Source organism: Chionomys nivalis, chromosome 8, assembly GCF_950005125.1.
Source record: "Chionomys nivalis chromosome 8, mChiNiv1.1, whole genome shotgun sequence".
NCBI lineage: Eukaryota > Metazoa > Chordata > Mammalia > Rodentia > Cricetidae > Chionomys > Chionomys nivalis.
This window is the reverse complement of record NC_080093.1, coordinates 74,900,038-74,924,013: the sequence shown is the minus strand read 5'-3', so window position 1 is coordinate 74,924,013 and position 23,976 is coordinate 74,900,038. Positions and strand designations below refer to the sequence as shown.

At 50.7% G+C, this 23,976-nt stretch overlaps 1 protein-coding gene and 1 pseudogene across 3 annotated transcripts in view; both read left to right on the top strand.

The window, feature by feature from the left end:
• The window catches only part of Scnn1b (sodium channel epithelial 1 subunit beta), a 61,649-nt gene extending 37,767 nt beyond the window's left edge, over positions 1-23,882 (top strand). For all 3 annotated transcript variants that reach the window (XM_057778645.1, XM_057778647.1, XM_057778644.1), the window contains exons 3-13: positions 5,284-5,551; positions 7,514-7,704; positions 14,560-14,663; positions 16,789-16,952; positions 17,199-17,306; positions 19,405-19,522; positions 20,437-20,512; positions 20,603-20,660; positions 21,397-21,458; positions 22,831-22,906; positions 23,011-23,882. In XM_057778645.1, the coding sequence (XP_057634628.1) occupies positions 5,284-5,551; positions 7,514-7,704; positions 14,560-14,663; positions 16,789-16,952; positions 17,199-17,306; positions 19,405-19,522; positions 20,437-20,512; positions 20,603-20,660; positions 21,397-21,458; positions 22,831-22,906; positions 23,011-23,391 (1,606 nt within the window). In that variant the 3' untranslated portion in view covers positions 23,392-23,882. The remainder of the gene's footprint in view (positions 1-5,283; positions 5,552-7,513; positions 7,705-14,559; positions 14,664-16,788; positions 16,953-17,198; positions 17,307-19,404; positions 19,523-20,436; positions 20,513-20,602; positions 20,661-21,396; positions 21,459-22,830; positions 22,907-23,010) is intronic.
• LOC130880890 (U6 spliceosomal RNA) lies at positions 2,812-2,906 on the top strand (annotated as a pseudogene).
• Positions 23,883-23,976: the final 94 nt, after the last annotated feature.

The following is a 23,976-nucleotide window of genomic DNA, read 5'->3' as shown; positions in this document are numbered from 1 at the left end:
TCTCTTTTCTTTCCCTTCTTTCTTCCACTTTTTGCAACATATAAGATTTTTTTTTAATATTTATTTATTTATTATGCATACAATATTCTGTCTGTGTGTATGCCTGCAGGCCAGAAGAGGGCACCAGACCTCATTACAGATGGTTGTGAGCCACCATGTGGTTGCTGGGGATTGAACTCAGGACCTTTGGAAGAACAGGCAATGCTCTTAACCTCTGAGCCATCTCTCCAGCCCCCAACATATAAGATTTTTTAAAAATCCTAAGCGTTCTCCACTTAAAGAGAGTCACAGTGTATCTAGATCTAAGTAACTTTGGAGTGGGATAAAGGTCAACCTCTGGTGTGTGCCTAAGACACTGTCCATCTCCTATTTAAAATAGTTTATTTAGCCACCCCCCAATACTTCCTCTCCAATCTCTCTGGTTCCTCCCTTATCTCCCACCTCTTTTTCATGTGTGCGCTCTCTCTCCTCTCTCTCCTCTCCCTCTCCCTCTCTCTCTCTGTTTTACTTAGTGCTGCCTGGGTGTACATGGGTGTAGAACCATCTACTGGAGCACAGGCCACCTCTTAGGGTCCAAACCTCTGAAGGAAACTGACCTACCCTCCCCAGCGGCCATCAGTTTCTGATAGTTACTCAGCTAGCCGTGGGATCTCACGACCCCCTCTCCCTTTCATGCTGGGATCTTGGCTTGATCTCGTGCAGCTCTTGCTGTGAGTTCACAGGCACAATTGTGCGGTCACATCCAGCAAATGTTTCCTTACAGACATTGACTCCCCCGCCCCCTCTCCGTGCTGATACCTGAGCCCCGGGTGAGAGGAGGTTCAGGGTTTATCTTTATGACCAAGGCTAATTAGCATAGCCTGGCTGACTTCCAAGCCCCAGGGATCCACGTCTCTCCAGAACACGGGTCCTGGGATTTCAAATTTGTTCTGCCACACCTTTCCACATAGGTGCTGGGGACCAAACGCGGGTCCTCATACTCGTAGATCAGACAGTTTACCAACTAAGCCAACTCCCCAGCCCTTCATGTCTGCAGCTACATACATGTCTATAAGCCAGGTATGGTGGCACACACCTATAACCTCAGCATTCAGAGGCTGAAGCAGGATGATGAATTCCAGGCCAGCCTGGGCTGTACAGCCAGAACCAGTCTCAAAAACAAGACCACATACAGTGTAAATGGCGCTTCCTGTTTTCTGCAATGCTGCAGCTAGATCCTGCATTTGTGTTTATTGAGCATCTACTGTGTGCCACTGTTCGCATGCTGCAAACGTTAGCACCAAACAGAACCAAGCCCCGCCCTCCCCAGAGGAAACCTGTCAGAGGAAACAACCATTAGATTTTTTCCATACTGGAGTTGGAGAGATGGCTCAGCAGTTAAGAGCACCAGCTACTCTTCCAGAGGACCCAGGTTCAAATCCCAGCACCCACATGACAACTCACAACGGCCTGCAACTCCAGCCCCAGGGGATACAATGCCCTCTTCTGGACTCTTTGGACAGGCATGCACATGGTGCACAGACATATATACAGGCAAAACGCCCATAAATATAAAACAATTTAAAAAAAGAAAAGATATGTTGGAGGCTGGAGAGACAGTGCAGGGGCTAAAACACTTGCTGTTTTTCCAGAGGACTGGGTTCAGTTCCCAGTACCCACATGCAGCTCACATCCATCTATATCTCCAGGTTCAGAGAACCTGAAACCTTCTTCTGACTTCCATGGGCACTTGAAAGTGTGTAGTGTACATACACACATGCTGGAAAAATACTCATGAACATAAACTAAAGTAACATTTTTTTAAATTTTTAAGCCCTAAACTTTAAAAGACTTTTCCAAAAATACTGAGTTATTACTTTGATGATCAAGAAACTCATCCCCACTTCCCCCAGTGCTTGGCCTGATCATACCTAGGGGAACTGGTACAATTCTTTCATGTACAGCTCTCCTGGAGGCGGGCATTCCTGTAGAAACCCCAGTTTACAGGTAAGGGAATCCAGCTGCAGAGGGATGAGCACATCTGTTCAACCACTCAGGGTGAGAAACCTGGTCTAACTCCAGAAGGGCCACTTTGTAACCATTCCGCTATGCTGTCTCTTACACAATGAGAAGGCTTCGGGGTGTGACGACAAATAGACATCTAACCAAGACTGGGGGCACAGGTAGGCAGCCAGTCAGTAAAAAACTGTCTAAGGCTAGCCAGGAGGGATAGAAGCACTGTTCAGGTTGTGGTGTGTGCAAAGGCCCGGGGGTAAAACAGTCTGGAAAATTCAAGAATGGAATGACAGAGGATATTCTTGTTCAAAGGAAAGTTCTAAAAGGGAGTTCACACTTTGTGGTTACCTTCCCGGTCCTCCAAAGTTTCTTAGACTTTTGTATTTGTGTGTGGAGATCAGGGGTCAGCCTTGGGGTCATTTCTCGGGGAGCAGCACATGTTGCGTTTGGAGACAGCCTTTCTCTGTGGGACTGGGCTCTCCGTGGGAAGCTGCCTGTCTCCTTGTTCCCAGCACTGGGTCTAAAGTGCAGTCCACCATGCGTATCTGTTTACATGGATGCTGGGGACCTAACTCAGTCCTCCCGCTAAGCACTTTAACCACGAAGCCACTGCCCCAGGCCTTAGAAGGTCCATCTTTTTCAGAAGGTTTCCTCTGCTTGAGTAGCCCTTGGGAACCTAAGAGAGCCCATGGCATTAACCACCTGGACTGAGCAGCACAGCCTGCAATCCCAACACCTAGGAGGCTGAGGCAGGAAGATCTTGAGGTCGGGCAAGCTCGGACTACAAGTGAGACCTAGTCTAAGAAACAGCAGACTGTGCTCGCTTCGGCAGAACATATGGAACAACACAGAGAAGATTAGCGTGGCCCTGTGCAAGAATGACACGCCATTCGTGAAGGCTCCATGTTTCTGCTATCAGGAAGTGTGTCAGGGTGTAGCTCATCAAGAATGGCAGATCACAGTTTTCGTGCCCAATGACGGCTGCTTGAACATCCTTGCGGAAAACGATGAAGTTCTGGTTGCTGGGTTTGGTTGAAAGGGTCATGCTGTAGGTGAGATTCCTAGAGTCCGCTTTAAAGTTGTTGAAGTAGCCGATGGCTTCCTTTTGGCTCTGTACAAAGGCAAGAAGGAAAAACCAAGATCATAAAATTTGACAATGCAAACAGTTATCAATTTTCATATTCTGAAAAAAAAAATACAGCCGAGGCTGGCGAGATGGCCCAATGGTTAAGAAAGTTTGCAGTGGACCCAAGTTTGTTCCCAGCAACCACAGTGGGTGCTCACAACTGAGGATAATTCCAGCCCCAGGGGTCAAATACCCTCTTCTGACCTCCATGGGGGCACCATGCATGTAGTACACACACACTCAGAGAGAGAGAGAGAGAGAGAGAGAGAGAGAGAGAGAGAGAGAGAGAGAGAGAGATTATTAATATTAGTAACCACAGCAATTCTCTCCGAGGGACACTTTTTTAAATTGTTTTTAATTGAGCTATATATTTTTCTCTATTCCCCTCCCTTCCTATCCCCTCCCCTTCTTCCCTCTCTCAAGGTCCCCATGCTCCCAATTTACTCAGGAGATTTTGTCTTTTTCTACTTCCCATGTAGATCAGATCCATGTATGTCTCTCTTAGGGTCCTCGTTGTTGTCTAGGTTCTCTGGGGTTGTAAACTGTAGACTGGTTTTCTTCGCTTTATGTCTAAAAGCCACTTATGTGTGAGTACATATTATATTTGTCTTTCTGGGTCTGGGTTACCTCACTCAATATGATGTTTTCTAGTTACATCCATTTGTCTGTCGTTATTTTTTCTGTTATGTGTAAATGTACCACATTTTCCTTATCCATTCTTTGGTTGAGGGGCATTTAGGTTGTTTCCAGATTCTGGTTATGGCAAATCATGCTGCTATGAACATAGTTGAGCACATGTGTTTGTGGTATGATTTTTAACATCCTTTGGGTATATACCCAAAAGAGGTATTGCTGGGTCTTGAAATAGGTTGTTTTCTAATTTTCTGAGAAATCACCATACTGATTTCTAAAGTGGCTGTACCAGCTTACATTCCCACCAGCAATGCAGGAGTGTTCCCTTTACCCCACATCCTCTCCAGCATAAGCTGTCATCATTGTTTTTGATCTTGGCCATTCTTACAGGTATAAGATGGAATCTCAGAGTTGTTTTGATTTGCATTTCTCTGATGACTAAGGATGTTGGGCATTTCCTTAAGTGTCTTTCAACCATTTTAGATTCCTCTGTTGAGACTTCTCTGTTTAGACCTGTACCCCTTCTTATTAAATTATTTGTTTTTTGATGGCCAGTTTTTTGTATATTTTAGAGATCAGACCTCTGTCTGTGTGGTTGGTGAAGATCTTTTCCCATTCTGTAGGCTGCCATTTTGTCTTGTTGACCATGTTCTTTGCTTTACAGAAGCTTCTCAGTTTCCGGAGGTCCCATTTATTAACTGTTTCTCTCAATGTCTGTGCTACTGGGGTTATATCTAGGAAGTGGTCTCCTGTGTCAATGCACTCAAGGAGGGACACTTTCTTACCCTTTCCACAGGGCCTGGTCACACTTCCAACGCCTTGGGGGGAGGAGGAAAAACAGAAGCCACCCTCACAGTCTCACCACCTCTCCATCCTGTGATTGATCCTGGTCCTCAGGTCACAGACCTGCCCCCTCTCCACCCTCTACCTCTACTGAGAGGAGGCTTTGAGGGGGACCCCTGAGCATAACTGCTGCTGGAGCCCGGGGTCATCCAAGAAATCAAAGTGGCTTCCAAGAGCCAGTCTCCCTGTCTGTGAGTGGGGATGGTGACAAATTGTGACAAAGAGCGAAGGAAAGAAAGGGCCCCGCACATCTGACCCATGACACGCCATCAACAGGGGCATTCCGCGGCCATGTCACCTCGCACGTAGACGATGTTGAATATGTATTTGGTGAATGAGAGAACTGAGTGGACAAAAGAGAGACACGTGGGTGCCATGGGAGAGAGGTGGTGTCTGAGCTGAACCCAGGGTATCACACATGCTGGCAAGGACGCTATCCCTAGGACATATCTCTAGCCCTTTAAGAAATACAGAGCGAGGCAGGATCTCACTACACTGCCCAGATAGGGCTTGAATTTATGCTCCTCCTTCCTCCGCCTCCAGCATAACTGGGATTACAGGTGTGCATCACCAGGTCCTGCTGTGGCAGCAAGTTCTTACACACTGGTGTGCAAGAAGACCCCAAGCTCTGCGTGCTCTTTCTATGGTGGTCCCTTGCCCACTTGATGCAACCTCTCCCCACTTAGGTACTCCAAAGTCAAACACCTGCTGAAGGACCTGGATGAGCTGATGGAGGCGGTCTTGGACAAGATTCTGGCTCCGGGCACTGGTCACACCAACACCACCAGTGCCCTGAACTTCACCATCTGGGACCACACACCCCTGGTCTTCATTGATGAACGGAACCCTGACCACCCACTGGTCCTCGACTTGTTTGGGGACAGCCACAACAGCAGCAGTCCAGCCCCAGGAAGCGCTTGCAATGCCCAGGGGTGCAAGGTGGCCATGAAGCTGGTAAGTTCCCCAAGCACAGGCCACAGCCCTCCAGAGAGGTTGGTGACAATCTATTTTCATTAATAATCTAAGATTTGCTGAGAGGATCCAAACCTGTTTTGTACATATGCAAAGGATTAAAGGGGTGTGTGTACCTATTGTGGGGGGGGCAGGGGCCAGAGGACAACCTCAGGTGTCATTTCTCCTTAGGCGAGGCTAACTGACCAGCAACCCTGAGGAATCTGCCTGTCTCTACCTCCCCAGCTCTGAGTTTACAAACAAACCCCATTTCACCGTATTTTTAATTATTTTTCAATTTATTTTATTTTATGTATATGAGTGTTTTTGCTTGCGTGAATGTCTATGCATCATGTATGTGCCTGGTGCTTATGGAGGTCTGAAGAGGGTGCTGGATCCCCTGGAACTGGGGGTATAGATGGTTGTGAGCCACCGTAGGGTACCTGGAATCAATCCTGGGTCTTCTGGAGGAACAAGTGCTCTTAGCCTCTGAGCCAGCTCTTCAGCCCCTGTCTGGGTTTCTCACGTGACTTCTGAGGATCCAACTCAGGTTCTCCTGCTAGTGCTACCAGCACTTTACCAACCGGAAGACTCCCTGAGCCTTGCAAGCACTTATTAAAAAGTAAAAATGGCTGGTGTGTTGACTGAGACCCTGGGACAAAAGTGATGCAGCTCAAACGAGTTTCTGCATGAGTTTGTGCAAAGCAGGGAGCCATTGGCACACATCACAAAGATGTCCAGAACGCATCTGGGTCCAGGCATGCATGGATCCAGGCACTCAGGTGCTTTCATAAGAACTCATTGCCCTCCATCTCAGCTCAGGCCTGTGTCCTCCCTGCTGACATCACAGTGGGCTACAGGACCGCCTCCCGTGATTGGCCAGTCCTGGATCACATGCTCTGGAGTTGGAAGTGATATCAATTTCACAAGGATTGAGTAGGGAGGACGCAGTCAGAGACCAAGAAACCACTGCCTACATTGAGGCTGAGGTGCCACCGGCTTGTACAGCCCCAGGGAGAGAAAGCCTCATCTGGCATCTCCCAGAGCTCTGTCACAAGCCAGACCATGATCCAGATGTCACCCCTGGAGAGCCCATGGATGCAGTTCGGGGCCCCGAGGCCTGCATTGTCGGCAGCGTCCCTGGTTACCCTGAGGGTCAGCCTTGGCATTAACAAGGGTCAGGTGTGCAGCCTCCAGAGGGGCAACTGTTTGCCTTGCACTAGCACCTGCTCACAGCCTCCAAAGCCCCCACTCAAACCAGCAAATGGCCCAGAGCCCAGGAGTGGATGCCACACTTTAGAGTGTGGTCACAGGTTACCTGTCTGAGAATTCAGTCTAAGCCTATATGTTCACTACCTCTTAGGGCGAGCGCAATGTCCATGTTTGTCCCTGTGTGTGTATGTACATGTGTGTGTGAGTGTATGTGTATGTGTGTGAGTGTGTATGTGTGCCTGTGTGTGAGAGTATATCTGTGTGTGACCATGTGTGTTTGTGTGTCTGTGTAGTCATATGTGTTTGAGTATGTCTGTGTGTGTACCCATATATGTTTGTGTGTCTGTGTACCCAAGTGTGTTTGTGCATCTGAATGTGTGTGCATGTGTGTGTTTGTGCACCTGAGTGTGTGTGCTTGTGTGTCCATATGTGTTTGTACCCATGTGTGTTTGAGTGTGTATGTGTGTTTACCCCTGTGTGTGAGTGTGTGTCTTTGTATGCCTCTGTATGTGTAATGTGTCGGAGAGGAGCCATATTTCTGTACATGTGTCCTGTGTTCATGCCTAAGAGTACCAGTGGTGGCTGTGTATGTCCAGCCTGGAGTTGCCCCTGAGTATGGATGAGTTAGGATTCTAGCACATTTCCCGCCACCAGGGTGAAGCCACGGGGCAGCTGACATGGTGCCGCCCTTCCCTGCTGGGTTCTTCAGAGCAGTGGCCTTGCTGTCTTCAGGAACCCCTCTTCCTTCCACAGTGCAGCGCCAATGGGACTGTGTGCACCTTCCGGAACTTCGCCAGTGCCACCCAGGCCGTGACCGAGTGGTACATCCTGCAGGCCACCGACATCTTCTCACAAGTGCCTCGAAAGGACCTGGTGGGGATGGGCTATGCCCCTGATCGCATAATCCTAGCCTGCCTCTTTGGGACAGAGCCCTGCAGCTATCGGTGAGAGCAACTCCTGTCCCCTGCTCTAACAGAATGAGTTAGGAGCCTGGCCTGCTAGGGGTCAGACCCACCCAGCTCTAGAGTAGCTGTTTACGGCACACAGGCTGATCTGTGCCTCGGTGTCTTGCTGCAGCTTGTTGGAGGCGGGTCTGAGACAGGCTCAAATCAGTAAGGAAGGGCAGATGAGGAAGGCAGATAAGAACAGGCAAGGATGTGATGACTTTGGGGGAAGCCTGGGCTTGGCCTGATTCAGGAGAGGAGCTGCTGTGTGCAGGAATAAAAACACAGAGCTGTTCCATTGGCAGCGGGTCTAGGCCGTTTATAATGTCCCCAGCAGTCAGACTTGGCTGTTGGCCACCCCAGGAACAGGGGCAGCCTTGGGTCATTAGCCTGCAATTCCCAACAGCTGGGGGATGGTACAACCACCTGATGGCATATCTGGGTGGGCACCTGGCTTTTGTTTTCGTTTCTCTAAAACAGGACAATCCTTTTACCCGCCGCTACCAGTCCCTGTGAAGGGGGTATAGCTAGGTCCACACTGGCACACAGAGTAGAGCCTGTGAGGGCTGGAGAGACTCTTTTCCCTATAATGAGCCTTCATGGCGAGAGAGTGGCAGAGTGGCCGGGGGTGACGGCTACCCAGGAAGTCTGGGCTATCTTCCAGCTTGTCCACAGAAGCCTGTCTCCCTCACCTGGACATGGGGACTGTGTCCTCCTGGTCTGAGCTCTCCCTTCAGTTCCCAATTCTGCGACCACACTGGGCCACCTTCCTAAATCTCACGCTTGGGCATATGGCTTGCATCCAGGTTCGTTCTACAGGAACCATAGGCTCGGCCCTGAACCTTCCACAGGCTCAGCCAAGCATCGGCCGAGAGCTGCAGATCCTCTGCCCTCCTCTCTATTCAGGTGTCTGGACAGGCATCTTGCACACAATATCAAGGAGTTGCCAATCAAACCAAAAGTGATGGTACAAGCCTGTGGTCTTGGCCCCCAGGAGGCAGAGACAGGAGGACCAAGAATTCCTTGGCTACACACACACACACACACACACACACCATGCAATATAGAACCAGTGTCCCAAAATGCAAATCAGAAAGATAGTGGCCCCCATGGTTGTAATAATGGCATAGTGATACTCCATTGAAAGGACAGGCCTGTCTTAAGGCAGGTTGGATTTCACCTAGTTATTCTTATTACTAAACCCACATTTGATAATGAATTCAAATTCAGTCATGATGCAATGTTTACTGGACCTCCTATGGGCCAAACTCTATTCTGAACACTTCTCACATACGAAATTATAATTCATCCCGGCAACAAGCCATGAAGGGTACTATTTTCCCCACTTGCCTCAAAGAGGTTAAGTCTCACCACTGGTAAGTGGTAGAATCAGAGGCCTCTACAATTCATACAAGATGGAGCTCAGACACCCAGGCATGGCGGCAGATGCCTGTAGTCCCAGCAGGTGAGACAAGGGAGCAGGAGTTCAAGGCTGTGCTGTGTGAGACCCTGGGAAGAAAGAGAGATGGGGTGGGGATGGGAGGATAGGGGAGGGGAAAGGGAAAGAATGAAAAGAAAGAAAACAAAGCTATCTGAAGTCACCCTCCCCACCCACTTCTTTCAAATCTCCCAAGCCAAGCCTCTGAACAAAAGGGGCCACCCAGTCACCTTGTCACGAAACCATAGCCAACCTGCATCTGGGCTGTCCCTTACTCCCAAGCTTCCTGAGTGGGAACTGAGTGGAACTGTGCCCTTGCCTTCTACTGTCCTGGGCTCCTGATGCTCCTATCCCTGGCCTCTTTGCTCTCTGGTTCTGTGCCCCCTCTTGGCCATATAAATGTTCCTCCGAGGAAAGATTCAGAGTTAGGAGCATGCATCAGAGCTACGCCGAGACATCATGCAGTCTAGATTTGAACATTAGCCAGCACTTGCGTGTTCAGACACTCCCACCCCAATCACTTAGCTTCTCTCTCTCTCTCTCTCTCTCTCTCTCTCTCTCTCTCTCTCTCTCTCTGTCTCTCTCTGTGTATGTCTTTGTCTCTCTCTCTCCCCTATCACTTCCTATTCTTTTATTAATTAATATGCAATTGTCAGTCAGACAACACTTGCCTTAGTAATGTCTGTCCAAGTGACTACCAGGGAAAGCACCAGCCATCTCCACCAAGGTGACAAATTGTGCCACTGTCACTGTACAATGTTTCAGAACAGCCAGCTTAACCTTGTGTCTCTTAAGCTTGTCCTTAGGATCAATAAGACACCTTCCTTTTCTTAACCCCTCCTCAACAGAAGCTAAGTCGGGGGGGGGCTCCTTCTGAATGCTGTAGTCAGACAAAATCCAGCCGCCATTCATTCCTTATCTTGAATTCTGGCCTTAGCATTCTCGTTAGTGTCCGAGGGCTTAGCCTCCAGTGTCATGGTGTTTCCTGTAAAGATCTGCCATGATCTTGCATGGCTTCAAGGACTGACCTCACTGGGGAAGTGAGGGAATGAAGAAAGAGCAGACACAGACTAGAAAAGTTGTCATCGTGTGGTGTGGGCTCTCAAATGGAGAAGCCGCAGCAGCCTGGAGGCTCAGAGTCTTCAGGATGTACAGCTGATCAGGGAGGTGGGATTATGACATCCGACTGAACAAGGAGACGGCTTATTACATACAGCAGAACGAGGCAAGTTATTACATACAGCAGAACATGGAGGTGAGGTTATTACATACAGGTGAACAAGGAGGGAGATTATTACATACAACTGAACAAGGAGGTAGGGTTATTACATACAGATAGACAAGTAGGCCTGGCTTATGACAGCTAGATCAAGGAGATATGTTTAGCTGATCGTGGTAGGAGCAGTCTCTGTCAGGAAGAAGTCTTCAGGCCTGCTCTTCAGGGGGAGAAAGCTATGGTGGGATTTTCTGCACACTGCCAACATTTGCACTCATCCCTGAGGAAGGCTGTCTGTCCTTCTGGGCCTCCCCCAGGGAAGGCTTGGCCACCCCTATGGTTCTGCATCACTGGGGTGCTTGACAAGGCTGTGCCCATGTCAACAACATGCATTCCCTCAAGACTTCACCCACTTCCTACAAGGGCCTTTGCAAAAAAATGTCTGCATCTGAGCAGTGACTGCACCACAAACGACGGATCGGAAAGTCACTTAGCTTCTCTATGTGTCCGTTTCCTTATCTAAACCTGAGCAGCTCCCATGAGGACTGAACGAGTGGACCGGCGGTGAAGGCTTAGAGCTGTGCCTGGGACCCAGGACGCGCTCCCAGCTCATTGTAAAAAGCAAGCTGATTATGGAATTCCTTCGTATTTGTTGAAAAGAGGCAGACAGGGCACTGAGGAGATGGCTCAGAGGATAATATCACGTCTCTGCAAGCAAGAGGACCTGAATTTGAATCCCTGGAACCCGTGTGAAAAGTAGGGCATGACTGCACATTCCTGCAGCCTCAGCACTAGGGACGGAGGCAGGAAGATCCCTGGGGCTTGCGAGCTGACGGTCTGACTCCAGACACACAACACACACATGCACATGTGCACACATGCACCATACACATATACACACACAACACACATACAAACCCCATGCACACACATATAAACCACACACACCCTGCCAAAACCAGCACATAGGACTCTGACCCCTTGGCCAGTGATCTCTTTCCTTAGCATTCTGCCTCTCAATTGTAATCTGTCAAAACTAAGAAGATGAATGTGATATAGGTCAGCAGTAGAGGTTCAAAGTCCGTAGCACATAAGGGTCCTGGGTCAGATCCCCAGCACGGCAAAAGCAAACAGCTAAGAATGCAAACTTGCATCTCTAGGGAGGAAGCAACCTGCTTTGTTCTGATTTCATCCATTTTCCTATGTGACATTTTCCTGCTAAGGACTCCATCCAGGAGAACAGGTGGCATTGAACACAGAACCTCTTTGGTAGGACCATTTCTCCAACTTCTTTGAGGGGGTGACCTTGAGTGCTTTAGAGCACTGGTTGGATGTCTCAGGGGAAGCCCTTGATGTGGGTGGACCTGTTTGATCTTAGCAGGAGTGACAGGCTGGGAGAAGCCTGCCCGAGGACACCTGATGCCTGTAAGAAATCACAACCGGTGGAGCATGGTAGCCGGGTTATAGTACACACGGCACCATCTTCCTCACTTGGGTATTGCCTTCCCTTATTCTGGAAGTGAGTCATATGATTTGACAGAGTAAGCGAATGGTCACATGATGTGGGGAGTGGGCAAGTAGACTCATGGATGCTAGGAGTCCAGTCTCGGGTCCTCACACTTTGGCAGTTAATATTTTACCAGTGGAGCTATTTTTCCTACCTCTTCCTCCCTTCCCTTCCCTCTCCTCTTCTAGATATGATGTCCAGTCTGGCGTGGAACTCCTAAGTTCAAGTCTCCAGAGCACCTGACACCACAGTGGCCATGAGTGTCCCTAGCTGTCTCCCAGTCATTTCCGAAGGCTTGCTTGCAGGCCTCTGCATTCATGACCCCTATCCCAGAAAATGTTTATAGAGGGGATGCTTGCTCTGGAACTAGAGGTTACTAAAGTTGTCCACAGTCTTTCTAGGTGACAGGCATCACCAACAAATGAAGTGGACAGAGATGACAGCCCAGAGTTCAATTTGCAGTGGGGAACTGGCCACACCCTAGCAGTCTCCTGATCCCTTCTGGGCTGCATCTGCCCGAGACAGTCACTTGGAAACACAATGTCCTCACAGTCTGGGGTGAGGCCTCTCCCTTCAGAACAGGGCCTGGCTGCAGTCTGTTTGTTCAGCTCTGACCCACACCATATGAGACCCTATGGTGTCTGCTCAGAGCCCCTGTTCCCCTCCAAGTCTTTGCTGGTGCTATGCTCCCGACAGGATATACCCTTCCCTTTCCCACTAGACTCTGCCACCTCTTCCTCAGCCTTTGAGTCTCCTCAGGCCCTGTCTTGGCTGAGACACCTTCCCTGACTCACCTCTACCCCAGTTTTATCTCTTCCCGATGTCCTCATCACATACCACAGTTTATTCAACAAATATTTACCAAATGTCTGTGTGCTGCTGCATTATGGGCTGGACCCTGGAAGCAGAGGTGTGAACAGAACCAGCCATGGTGCTTTGCATGTCACAGTTTGTGAGGTATCTCTCCCTCAGCTCGGTCCTGGAAGGCAGTAGCTGTTGCTATTATTCCTGGGATATACACATAGAAGGTGTCCATGAAGCTCAGAGACATTAAATACATCATCAAGTTCACTGGACTAGGAAAGAGTGAAGTCAGAAGTCAGTTCAAGGCAGCTGAGCCAGTCAGTACCTCTGAGCTAGCATCCTGCAGCTCCAAAGTCATGGCTCTCCTTAGGCTCAGGGTCCATAGCTGGAGCAGCAGATAGGTAAGCAAATAAATGGGTGTGTTTCCCAGTCCTGTGTTAAATTGAAGGCAGTAAAGAGGTGGAAATGTGTGTTGGGGGGAGGGGGTATCAATTCCTAACTCCTAGTCATAGTCTGCCAAGTTCTATTACTTTGCGGGGGAGGGGGGGCAGGCAGGAATACTCAGGAGTCTCGGAGGAGCTGAAACAGAAGGAAATGAAGAAACCAACTATTTGATGGGCTGGTCAGATAATGTTCTAGCTGCCAGGAATAGCAGGTGTGCAGAGGGCTGTGTTTACAAACATCTGGAGTGTGGCTGAAGTGCGGTGAATGACAGGGACGAAGCCAAGGGGTCTGAGGGGTGTGCCTTGCCTCAGTCACTACCAGGGACAATAGCCCTGATGTTCCACGGCAGGATGAAGCAAAGGTGGGACAGGGTTTCTGCAGGGAGTCTAGCATGAGAGCTGTTGGGGAACAAGGGGAACAGGAGTTCTGGGGAGCTTGGACCAGAGACTGAGCCTTAGATAGAATTGGACAAGCTAGGGCCAGTGAGTGTGTGTGTGTGTGTGTGCACGCACGCATATGTGCATGACTGCCACGGTGTATCCGTGGAGGTCAGAGGATGACTCTTTGTTTGTTTGTTTGTTTGTTTGTTTTGTTTTTTTGGTTTTTCGAGACAGGGTTTCTTTGTAGCTTTGAAGCCTGTCCTGGAACTAGCTCGTGTAGACCAGGCTGACCTCTTAATGCTCGGTTTCCTCCTCTCCCCTCTGGGTCTTGGGAATCAGTCTCAGGCTGTCAGGCTTGTGTGGTTTGGGCTTTTCCTCTCAGCCCAAGAGACACAGTCAAAAGAGATTAACAGGGCTTATTAACCAATTACAATTAAACCACCCATTAAAATTATTTAGGTCTTGATTTAAATAAACAAATTTAATCTTTGCAAGACAAACGGAAATTGGAGCTGTATATCTAATCAATAGCATCGAGAGACTTTGCTGATTGCTTTGAAGATGGCAACAGCATCGTTTTAGAGAGCCCTAGCCTGGAGAGAGATGCAAGAAGCTGCCACAAAGCCAGGCAGAGTGGCACACATCTCGAATCCCAACCCTGGAGAGACAGGGCTGAGGTTCCCCATGCCCAGGCTAGCGTGGCCTGTACAGTGAGATGGATCTCGAAGGTAAAAGCAGAAGGGGACAGGACAAGGCCGCGTCCTTTGGAAGGTGCAGTAACTGAGACAAGGCTCTGAGAGCATTTCTCCTTCACAAGCCACAAAGGCAAAACCAGCCCCAGCCAGGAGAGACTTGCTCCCTTCCCCCTTGCAGCCTTCCAGGAGTCTCCCTGCTGTGATCCACAAGGAGCAGACTACTCTAGCTCTCCCTCCTGCCCCTCTCTGGAGTGTTTGCAAGGCAGGCAGCAGCGCCCCACTTCCTTCTTCAGCAGATGGAGCAGTGCCCTTGGGGGAGCCCTCTGCCCAGGCAAAGCTCCCTGCCCTCCAACCTCTGCTATTCATTTCAGGAACTTCACATCTATCTTCTACCCAGATTACGGCAACTGCTACATCTTCAACTGGGGCATGACAGAGATGGCGCTTCCTTCTGCCAACCCTGGGACTGAATTTGGTGAGTTTTGGTTTGCAAGGAGACACTATGAGATGTGGCTTCTCTGAAGGGTTTGAAAGGTGGGCAGCAGTGGCCTACCCCTTCTTCAGCAGACCAGGGCAGCACCCCCTTGGGGGAGCCCTCTGCCCAGGGTAAGGGTTAGGGTAAGGGTTAGAGTTAGGTTAGGTTAGGCGTTAGGGTTAGGGTTGGGTTAGGGGTTAGGGATATAGTTATGGTTAGGGTAAGGTTAAGGTTATGGTTAGGTTAGGTTAGGGTTAGTTTAGGGGTTAGGATAAATATTAGGGTTATGGTTAGGTTAGTGCTATGATTAGGTTAAGGTTAGAATTAAGTTAGGATTAGTGTTAGGGGTTAGATTAGGGTTAGGGTAAATGTTAGGGTTAGGGTTAGATTAGGTTTATGGTTACGTTAATGTTAGAATTAGGTTAGGGTTAGTGTTAGGGGTTAGGTAAAACATTAGGGTAAGTGTTAGGGTTAGCTTACGGTTAAGGTTATGGTTAGGTTAATGTTAAGATTAGGGTAAGGGTTAGGTGAAGGTTAGGGTTAGGTTAGGGTTAAGGTTAGGTTATGGCGAGGCTGGGGTCCAGGCTGGTATTCCTGGGGTCCAGGCTGGGGTCCAGGCTAGTATTCCTAATTTGTTGTCACAGCTCATGGCTGTGATAGGTTCTCAAAGCATCAATGTCTTCCTTGAGAACACAGTACATGGTAGCTAAGAAGGGCCCGCAACAATTTCAACTTCTGAGTCACACACCTTGTGTTAAGAAGAGGCCACCTCATCTGGTTGGGAAATCATGCGTGTCCAGCCTGTTTTGGGCACTCTGTAAAGGTTTTACACAATGGGTCCAAGGTCACTGACTGTTGACAGAGCAAAGAGCAGCCTAACAGCAGGAAAGAGCAAGGAGTGGAGAGGCAGTGGAACATGGCTGGTGACAGGTCCCCATTCCACTGTCCTGTGTTCTAGAGGAAGGCTGGGGGATGCTGACTGTTGTGGGGTACACCTGTAATCCCAACCCTTGAGTGGCTGAAGTGAGATAGAAGGCCACAAGTCTCAGCCCACACCCCAACACCCACTTTGGGGGCATAGCACAGTTTCAGGCTGTGACACTCCTAACCATCAAAAGGCAAGATGGCCTTCCTTGAACATCAGAGTTACTGGCCAAGAGGAGGCCACGGAGCTGACCGCCTTAACCCAGCCCTTGTCAGCAAAAGCAGTCAACAGATGGCTGGACTATTCTCTTGAGAGAGACGTAATTACAATAAGGAGCCAGTGGGCCCCCTTAGAACCTAGAAAATTCTTTTCCTCCCAGTGTGGCCTTGGAGAAGTCCCTTTACCTCTTTGTGTATCGGTTTGCTTACCTGTAAAACCAGGATAATTATAGTAGCTCATGGGTTTTTTGGTGAGCATTCAATAATAGGGATATTTTGTAATAAAGCACCTTATAGCCAGGCATAATAACAATCAGGCATATAGCAATCAAGAGGCTGAGATAAGAAGATCACCAGTTTGAGGCCAGCCTGAGCTACCTAGCCAGATCTGTCCTAAATGAGCACCTCACTAGCACATACTGTGTAGCAAGTGCTAAGCCAGTGGCAGCTCTGGTTGTCTCAGGCAGAGATGGCTACCCTAGCGGCCCAAGCTCAGGGCTGGGAACAAGTCTGCCTCAAAACCAGGCAGCCCAGCTGGGAAGAAGACAGACAAAGAGAAGGCGAGGAAGGCGGGTCCTGGGAAGGAACGTTCCAGAGCTAGGAGGGGGCACACTCTGAACAAGCAGGAAGGCTGTTGGAGGAAGTGATACTGACTGCAGCCCAGAGAAAGAATGGGACGTTCCAGAAGAAAGGAGAGGGCGGGAACGGCATTCCAGAGCCAGGGAAAAGCATCTTCAGGGGTGTAGCAGGAAGGAGCAAACGCCACTGGGAAGGACTGAACGGGGGAGAATGAGGTCACATGTCGTCGTGGAGGGAATGAGCTGGGCACCACGGGTGGGCAGGGCGTGCTGTGGAGACGGGAGACTACAGGTGGAGCACATGAGCCCAGGAGAAGCCCCTTGGCTGAACACTTGGGTGGCGGGTCTCCCTTCCGTCTGGGGGATGTCCAAGTTCAACTGCCCTCCCTATCCTTCCCTCACAGGTCTCAAGTTGATCCTGGACATCGGCCCAGAGGACTACGTCCCCTTCCTTGCGTCCACAGCAGGGGCCAGACTGATGCTCCATGAACAGCGGACATACCCCTTCATCAAAGAAGAGGGCATCTACGCTTTGACGGGAACTGAGACGTCCATCGGGGTGCTGGTGGTACAACAGGGGTCCCCAGGGCAGCCTGAGTGGAGAGGGCTGAGGGGAGAAGCTCCCCTGTCCTACCATGGCCTGGAAGTAGCATTCTTCTGCCTCAGTGCAGACCTCAGTATCTGGCAATGCTCTAGACACGCTGAGTCCTTCGGCCCTTTGGGACCTACAACTCCCCACCCCTTTGAAGCATCCCATCGGTTCCGCGGGAAACACATATGGCCAGGGGTCTCCATGAGCCACCTCTCTCCACAGGACAAGCTGCAACGCAAGGGGGAGCCCTACAGTCCTTGCACCATGAACGGCTCCGACGTCGCCATTCAGAACCTGTACAGTGATTACAACACAACATACTCTATCCAGGTAGGAAGGCTCCGCAGGCTTGGTGACCGTCGGGGCTCAGTCCCCTTTACCTCAGCTCTCTGTGAGAGCTGGGCCGGCTCTGCCAGATCTTTTATTTCTTATTTACTTACTTATTTGAGATAGGGTTACCCTATGTAGCCCAGGCAGGCCTGAAAATCACAATCCCCCTTTCTCAGCCTTTTCAGTAATGGGGTTACAGGCATGAGCTCCAGGCAGACCTGGCTGGATCTTTGTAAGTAGCACAAGGGACCACGGTACTACAAAGACAAGGGTTCTGGGTTCTCACCCAGGGCCCAGGGCTAGCCACTCTTCCATCCCTTTGGCAGACTTCCCTGGTGGAACCACCCAGGATGGAACTCTCACAGTGTGTGAGATTCAGTGCTGGGGATGGATCTGCATGCATTTCCCCATCTGATCTCTTCAGCCGCTCTCTGATATCAGGATGCCAACAACAGCAGCTTTTATGAATGTATAAACTGCCCAGGTTGGCCATGCACTTGGCAATTCACATGCTACATCCTTGAGGCACCCCTAGGTTGCACATGTCCTGAACTGAATGCCTCACCAATTAACAGGAGAAAGCCCCTCTTAGGCAGCTGTCCTCAAGCTTCAGTGCTGTAGCTGGGAGCTTTCCTCTGTCTCCGAGGTCAGCCTGTATGTAACCTTCCCTCTACAGGCTTGGGAGGAGAGAACAAATCTTGAGCACAGGACCAAATGGATGGCTTGTTGACTCCCCCCCCCCAGTCCAGCCTGCCTGGGGAGATGAGAAAACAAAGGCAAGCAAAGGGTGTTTGCCTCCATGTCTAGGAGCCCTGAATTTGGCATGACAGCCCCCAACATCAGTTGGCATGGCCGCTTCCTATCTTATGGGCTTCTGTCTGCCATGGAGAACTCTGGGCATCTCTGGAGCTTCCAGAGGAAAGGACAAACAGACAGAGAAGCCCAGGGAGGCAGGGGATATGGAAAAGGAAGACTAGCTACATTCCTGGGAAACTTCAGAGCCTGCTGCTTCCAGGGCAAGAACAGAAATCTAGACCCTGTCAGAAGCTCTGCCTACTGCCCACTTTCTACCAGGAGCTGTCTGGGCTACCCCAGCCTCAGCCACAGCATGGGGATGGCACCTCTTTTCCAAAAGAGGGACTGAAGTCTATGTGGTCTCTTCTTGACCACACCTCTGAATGGGCTGGCCAGCCCCACCTCCTGCCAATGGGAACCTCAGTGGTTCCTCTGGAAGAAGTCAGATGCAATGTTCTGGAGGAGAGGGAGCAGGGAAGAAGGGAACAATGGGGTAGGCAGAGGCATGAGGAGTGGGCATGGGTTGGAAGTCATAGTCGTCAACACATAGGACAGGCACAGCAGAGAAGCAGAGAGCACAGCAATCACATACTAAGCGCCTTTCGCTGTGCTGAGTCCGCCAACCTTGGAAAGCAGGTGTGACTAGCGTCCTGTTTCTCCATGAGTAAACTGAGGCTCACAAGTTAATCCCTTGCTTCGAGACACATAACTGGTCTGTGAGTGGACTGGAACCGGGTCAGAATGACCTAAACACCATGGGCAATGGGCCTTGAAAGTGTCCTCACTACATACAGTTCTCAGGGCTGGGGACTCTTATCTCCCCTCTGCTTTACCTCCTCTCAGCTCTACCCCTCCACCTCCCTTGGGTATCCCACCCTCACCCTCCAAAAGAAAGCAGGTTTGAGTCATCTTGCCTGCTGTCTTTCCAGGTCTCTGTGTGGACAGACCTCAGAAGGGTGCTGGCCCTTCACTGGAGGTTTATTTGAGGAAGGCCATCCCTGCCCATACCAGCTGCAGGACCCAGCTTTAGGTGGAGAGACTGGGGCTGCTGGGATCTGACCCAAGCCCCTGTGCAGAGTCCAAGAAGCTGCTGTGGGGTCCAATGTACAAGAACAACAGTGACCTAACCCCAGAGACTGTAGCTGCAGCTTTGCCTGCTTGTCACAGGTTCTAGAACAAAAGGCCACACCCCCTAGTCCCCAGTAGTGCCTAGTTCCCTGGCAGTAACTCCTCTGGGCTCTTTCTTCTCGGTACTGGAGTGGGACCATCCCACCCTGCCTGAGATCTGTTCTGCACCCCCCAGGCCTGTCTCCATTCCTGTTTCCAAGACCTCATGATCCGCAACTGCAGCTGCGGCCACTACTTGTACCCGCTGCCCGCTGGGGAGAGGTACTGCAACAGCAGGGACTTCCCAGACTGGGGTGAGTGTAGCACCGGGAGACTGGCAATGGTGAGGGGAGGCCCCTCACTAACGGGGTCTCTCCCCAGCCCACAACCCCACCCGGGCCCCCTTCCAAAAGAGCCTTCCTTCTCCCCATTTTGATTCTGTGACATGCATGCTTGAGACACAGATGTGAGCATGTGTGTGTGTGTGTGTGTGTGTTGTGTATGTCCCTGCACACACGAGCCAGGGGTTAGGCATGTATGTATATATTCATTTTCACATGGGAAAGGTACAGCTGCGTCTTTGTGCACAGAACACTGTATCACTGCACTACCAGTGTGTGCTCCTGAACAGGCGCCTTGCTTCCAGGATTTGCATGTGTGTATGTACATGCATGTGCATCCATGCATGGAGGGAACTGGGCTGCAGGAGGGGGGCACTGAAGAAGTTGCTGTTGTGATGGTGGCTTCCACGGGGTCAGAAGCCAGCATCATAGGACAAATCCCAAATGGGTTCCCACAGAGATGGAGCCTGAGACTGAGGACCCTGGGGGACTGGAGTCAGTCTAGGGATACAATTAGTAGTCGTGGGTCCTACCGCCATTACAATATGCAAGCAAGGAAAACATACATGTATTTGTTTTTGTTTTTGGTTGCTCATCCTTCTGTGCACGACCCCAGAAGCTATCTTCTGGGTACTGATAAGGAGAGACAAAGAAGACACTCTGCCCTCTGAGCGGCATCTACGACATTTAGGGACAGGACCCCAAACTGGGTGGGGGCAAGATGAGGCAGGGGGAGGGGTGGGGTGCAGGGCAATGGTATTAGTGACTGGAGACTTGGGTTAGGTCTCCCTTAGGGGACTTAGGAAGACAGCAGACACTGGCTGGGGAGAGAGGACTCCCAGAAGCAGCCCTCCTTGTTCCTGACCACCTCCATCTCACCCACGCAGCCTACTGCTACCTAAGCCTGCAGATGAGCGTGGCCCAGAGAGAGACCTGCCTCAGCATGTGCAAGGATTCCTGCAAGTGAGTGTTGCACAGGGGGTGAGCCGGGGCTGGTGAGGAGGAGGACACAGGGCCATCAGGACAGCAACAGGGCTGGCTTCTCTCTTCCAGCGACACCCAGTACAAGATGACCATCTCCATGGCTGACTGGCCTTCCGAGGCCTCTGAGGTGAGATGGCAGAAGGCCAAGCTCCTGGTCTCCTCTGTCTTTGGGTTGAGAACAAGTCTGGGAATTAAGAGTCGTTTCCCTCTCTCCCCCTCCATCTTTCTTTCCCTGTCCCTCTGCATCCATTTCTACATCCTTTCCTCCCTCCCACTCTCCCTTTCTTTCCACTCCTCCCTCCCCTCCTTTCCACTCTCCCCATACTCTCCCAGGCACCATGCCCGGGACAGGTATAGCTTCCATTAACCAAGTCTAGAGCCCAGTCAGTGAGAGACATATACACAGAAACAACAGGAGAGAACAGTGAGGGAAGGTGCTTAGACGGCAATCAAGGAGGTCTCTCTACAGAGGTGCCAGGGAGCCATAGCCAGAGGCAGAGCTGGCCCAGGCAGGCTGGGGAGGATTCTGAGCAGAAAGAACAGCAAGTGCTATGGCCAGAGATGGGAATGAGACTGGCAATACTCGCCTGGGGACAAGACATCTAGAGAGCCAAGCTCCTCGAGCTCCTTCCTCCCTCTGACGACAGACAGGCTTCTGTGAGCTCCTCTATTCTCAACTCAAGGCTCAGACTTCTGGAAGGTGTGGGGCTTCTCTGTGCACAGATCCTAGGCAACAGGGGCTATGGTGTGTGTGTGTGTGCGTGCATGCGTGCATGCATGCATGCCTCTGTGTGTGTGTGTGTGTGTGCTCGCACGCGCGCGCGTGCATGTCCCTTTCTTTCAGCAGCCTTCTTGGGTTCTAGGATTGGATCTTCCATGTCCTGTCTCAGGAGCGGGACCAGAGTGCAAACATCACCCTGAGCAGGTGAGGATGGATTGTGACCAGGGCTGGCGAAGGCAGGAAAGGGAGGAACCAGTGCCTGGGGCAGGGTTTGCATGCAGAATCGCTGCCCAAATTCCTTTTACTGTTAAAATTCAGTGCAAGATTTTCCATATCCAGCTGGTTGAAGTCACTTGCTCACACTTCCTGCTTACTCAGCTAATTTTATTTCCTTCGTGGGTCTCTGAGGGAGTTCAAGACTAGAGAGTTATAGTTTTCCTTGTTTACCAGACACGGGAAGTAAGTTATGATAGAAAGTAAATCACAAGATAGGATAGATATGGAGAATTTTCTCTGAATTTGTCAAATGCAAATAAACTAGACATTGTTGATATAAAAAAAAATTCAGTGCAAGACTAGAGGAGGGAGAGGGGAAGAAAAGCAGCTGGGGTCGGTGTCTAATGGATGAAGGGCCGATGTTCCACATATCAGCGCTACTCCATAGCCCCATCACCACATCTGCCATTATTTAAAAACAATTACGCCAAGTGTGGTATGTATGTATGCAGCACACACATGCCACGGTGTGCATGAGAAGGTCATAAGACAACTTTGTGGAGTCACTTCCCTCCTCATGTGGGTTTCTGAGGTTGACCAGGCCATCGGGCTTGTGTGGCGAGCAGTTTACATGCTGAGCTGTCTCACCAACTTCTGTTTTTTCCTCACCTATCCACCCACCTACCTTCCCTCCATCCATTCAACACACTGAGCGTAGGAAAGGCAAAGTCTACACCCCCAGGAACCTTGAGCTGAGATGCAAGAAGGCCTTCCAGCCAAGATTATCTTGCACAAGTCCCGTCTTCTTTAGGAACAGGGAGAAACCCCAGTGTGTCTGAGAAACGGGAAGGTCTGTGAACAGGTGACATTTGAGAAGTAGGAGCTGATCCCAGTCAAGAAGATGGCAACAGGGAACGTGGAGTTTGGGAAAGATCTGCAGAAATAAGACAGCTCCGTCTTTCCAGGGACTCCCCCAATGTAGTGGGGAACCACTCCTGTCCACCCTCTCAGCCCCTGGTCACCCTGCTTGGATGTGTGGCATTTGGGTTGGGTTACCCTAGGCTCCAGAGAGGAGCTTCAGAGTAACCTTTTGGGACCTCTCAGGCCAGAAGGCCCTTCAGGAAAATGGCGGTCATGGGAATGAAAACGACATCCACAGGACAGGTGCTGGGCACAAATCTCCTTAGTGGCTCTGAGACCCAGAGCCAGTGGAAAGGGGCAGTTCTTCCAGGTCTGAGAGCAACTCAGGCTGGAGGTGGGCAGGGTGCCTTGGAGTGCCCTTCCCATGGGACACATGATTGTTCCCATCTTGGGAGGGAAGGCAAGCCATGGTCTCAGCCTGCCTTGCTGCCTCCTGTAGGAAGGGTGTTGTCAAGCTCAATATCTACTTCCAAGAGTTCAACTACCGCACCATTGAGGAATCACCAGCAAATAATGTAAGTGTGTGGGTGCCTGTCTCGTGGATCCCCGAGACCCTGGGTGGGTGTTAGGACCCCCAAAGCTGGCTAGATCTGGGCCCTCACCTCCCTGTTTCCTACAGATCGTGTGGTTGCTCTCTAACCTGGGGGGCCAGTTTGGCTTCTGGATGGGGGGCTCAGTGCTGTGCCTCATTGAGTTTGGGGAGATCATTATCGACTTCGTTTGGATCACCATCATCAAGCTGGTGGTCTTCTGCAAAGGCCTGCGCAAGAGACGGCCACAGGCGTCGTACACTGGCCCGCCACCCACTGTGGCTGAGCTGGTGGAGGCCCACACCAACTTTGGCTTCCAGCCTGATACAACCAGCCATAGTCTCTATGCTGAGGTCTACCCTGACCAGCAGACTCTGCCCATTCCAGGCACCCCACCCCCCAACTATGACTCCCTGAGGCTGCAGCCTTTGGACACTGTGGAGTCAGACAGTGAAGTCGAGGCCATTTAGACCCCACCCCGCTGAGCTGTCGGTGAACTCAAAAGCTGGAAAGTTATAACCATCACCAGTGCTTCATTTTATTAGGCTCATCCAAAGAGCCAGCAGCACAGGTGCCCACACCAGAGCCCGTGTCTCTCTAGAGAAGCCAGCAGTAACTGGTCAGCCCCAAGCTGAAGGATTCATAGGGTCAAGATGCCAGTACCAGTTAATACTGAAGTTGTAACCTTGCCTGGCTCCTGCCCACACTTCCCAGTCTTTCCTCTTTGTCTTTTGGCCTAGTAGACAGGCTCCAGAGGCCCCTGAATTCCCTCTCCGGGTGGCAGGCCACTAACCTCTGTGTGTGTTACCACCTCAGTCCTCCAGAGTCAGTGATCCTGCCCTAGTCGGCCTTGGTTGACCTAGTACCAGACTGGGAGTGGGGTGGGGTGCTGCAGATAATGGGGAGGGAGCATCGGTTAAGAAGTCTTTTCTGGGGAGCACACGCTTTGTCTGGAAAATAAAGAGAGAAAACACTGAGTGGAGACTTGTTCTTTATCCCCGAGGTAGTGCGAGTGTCCTGGAGAGTGTCGGGGGTGTGGAAAGGGCAAGCATGCT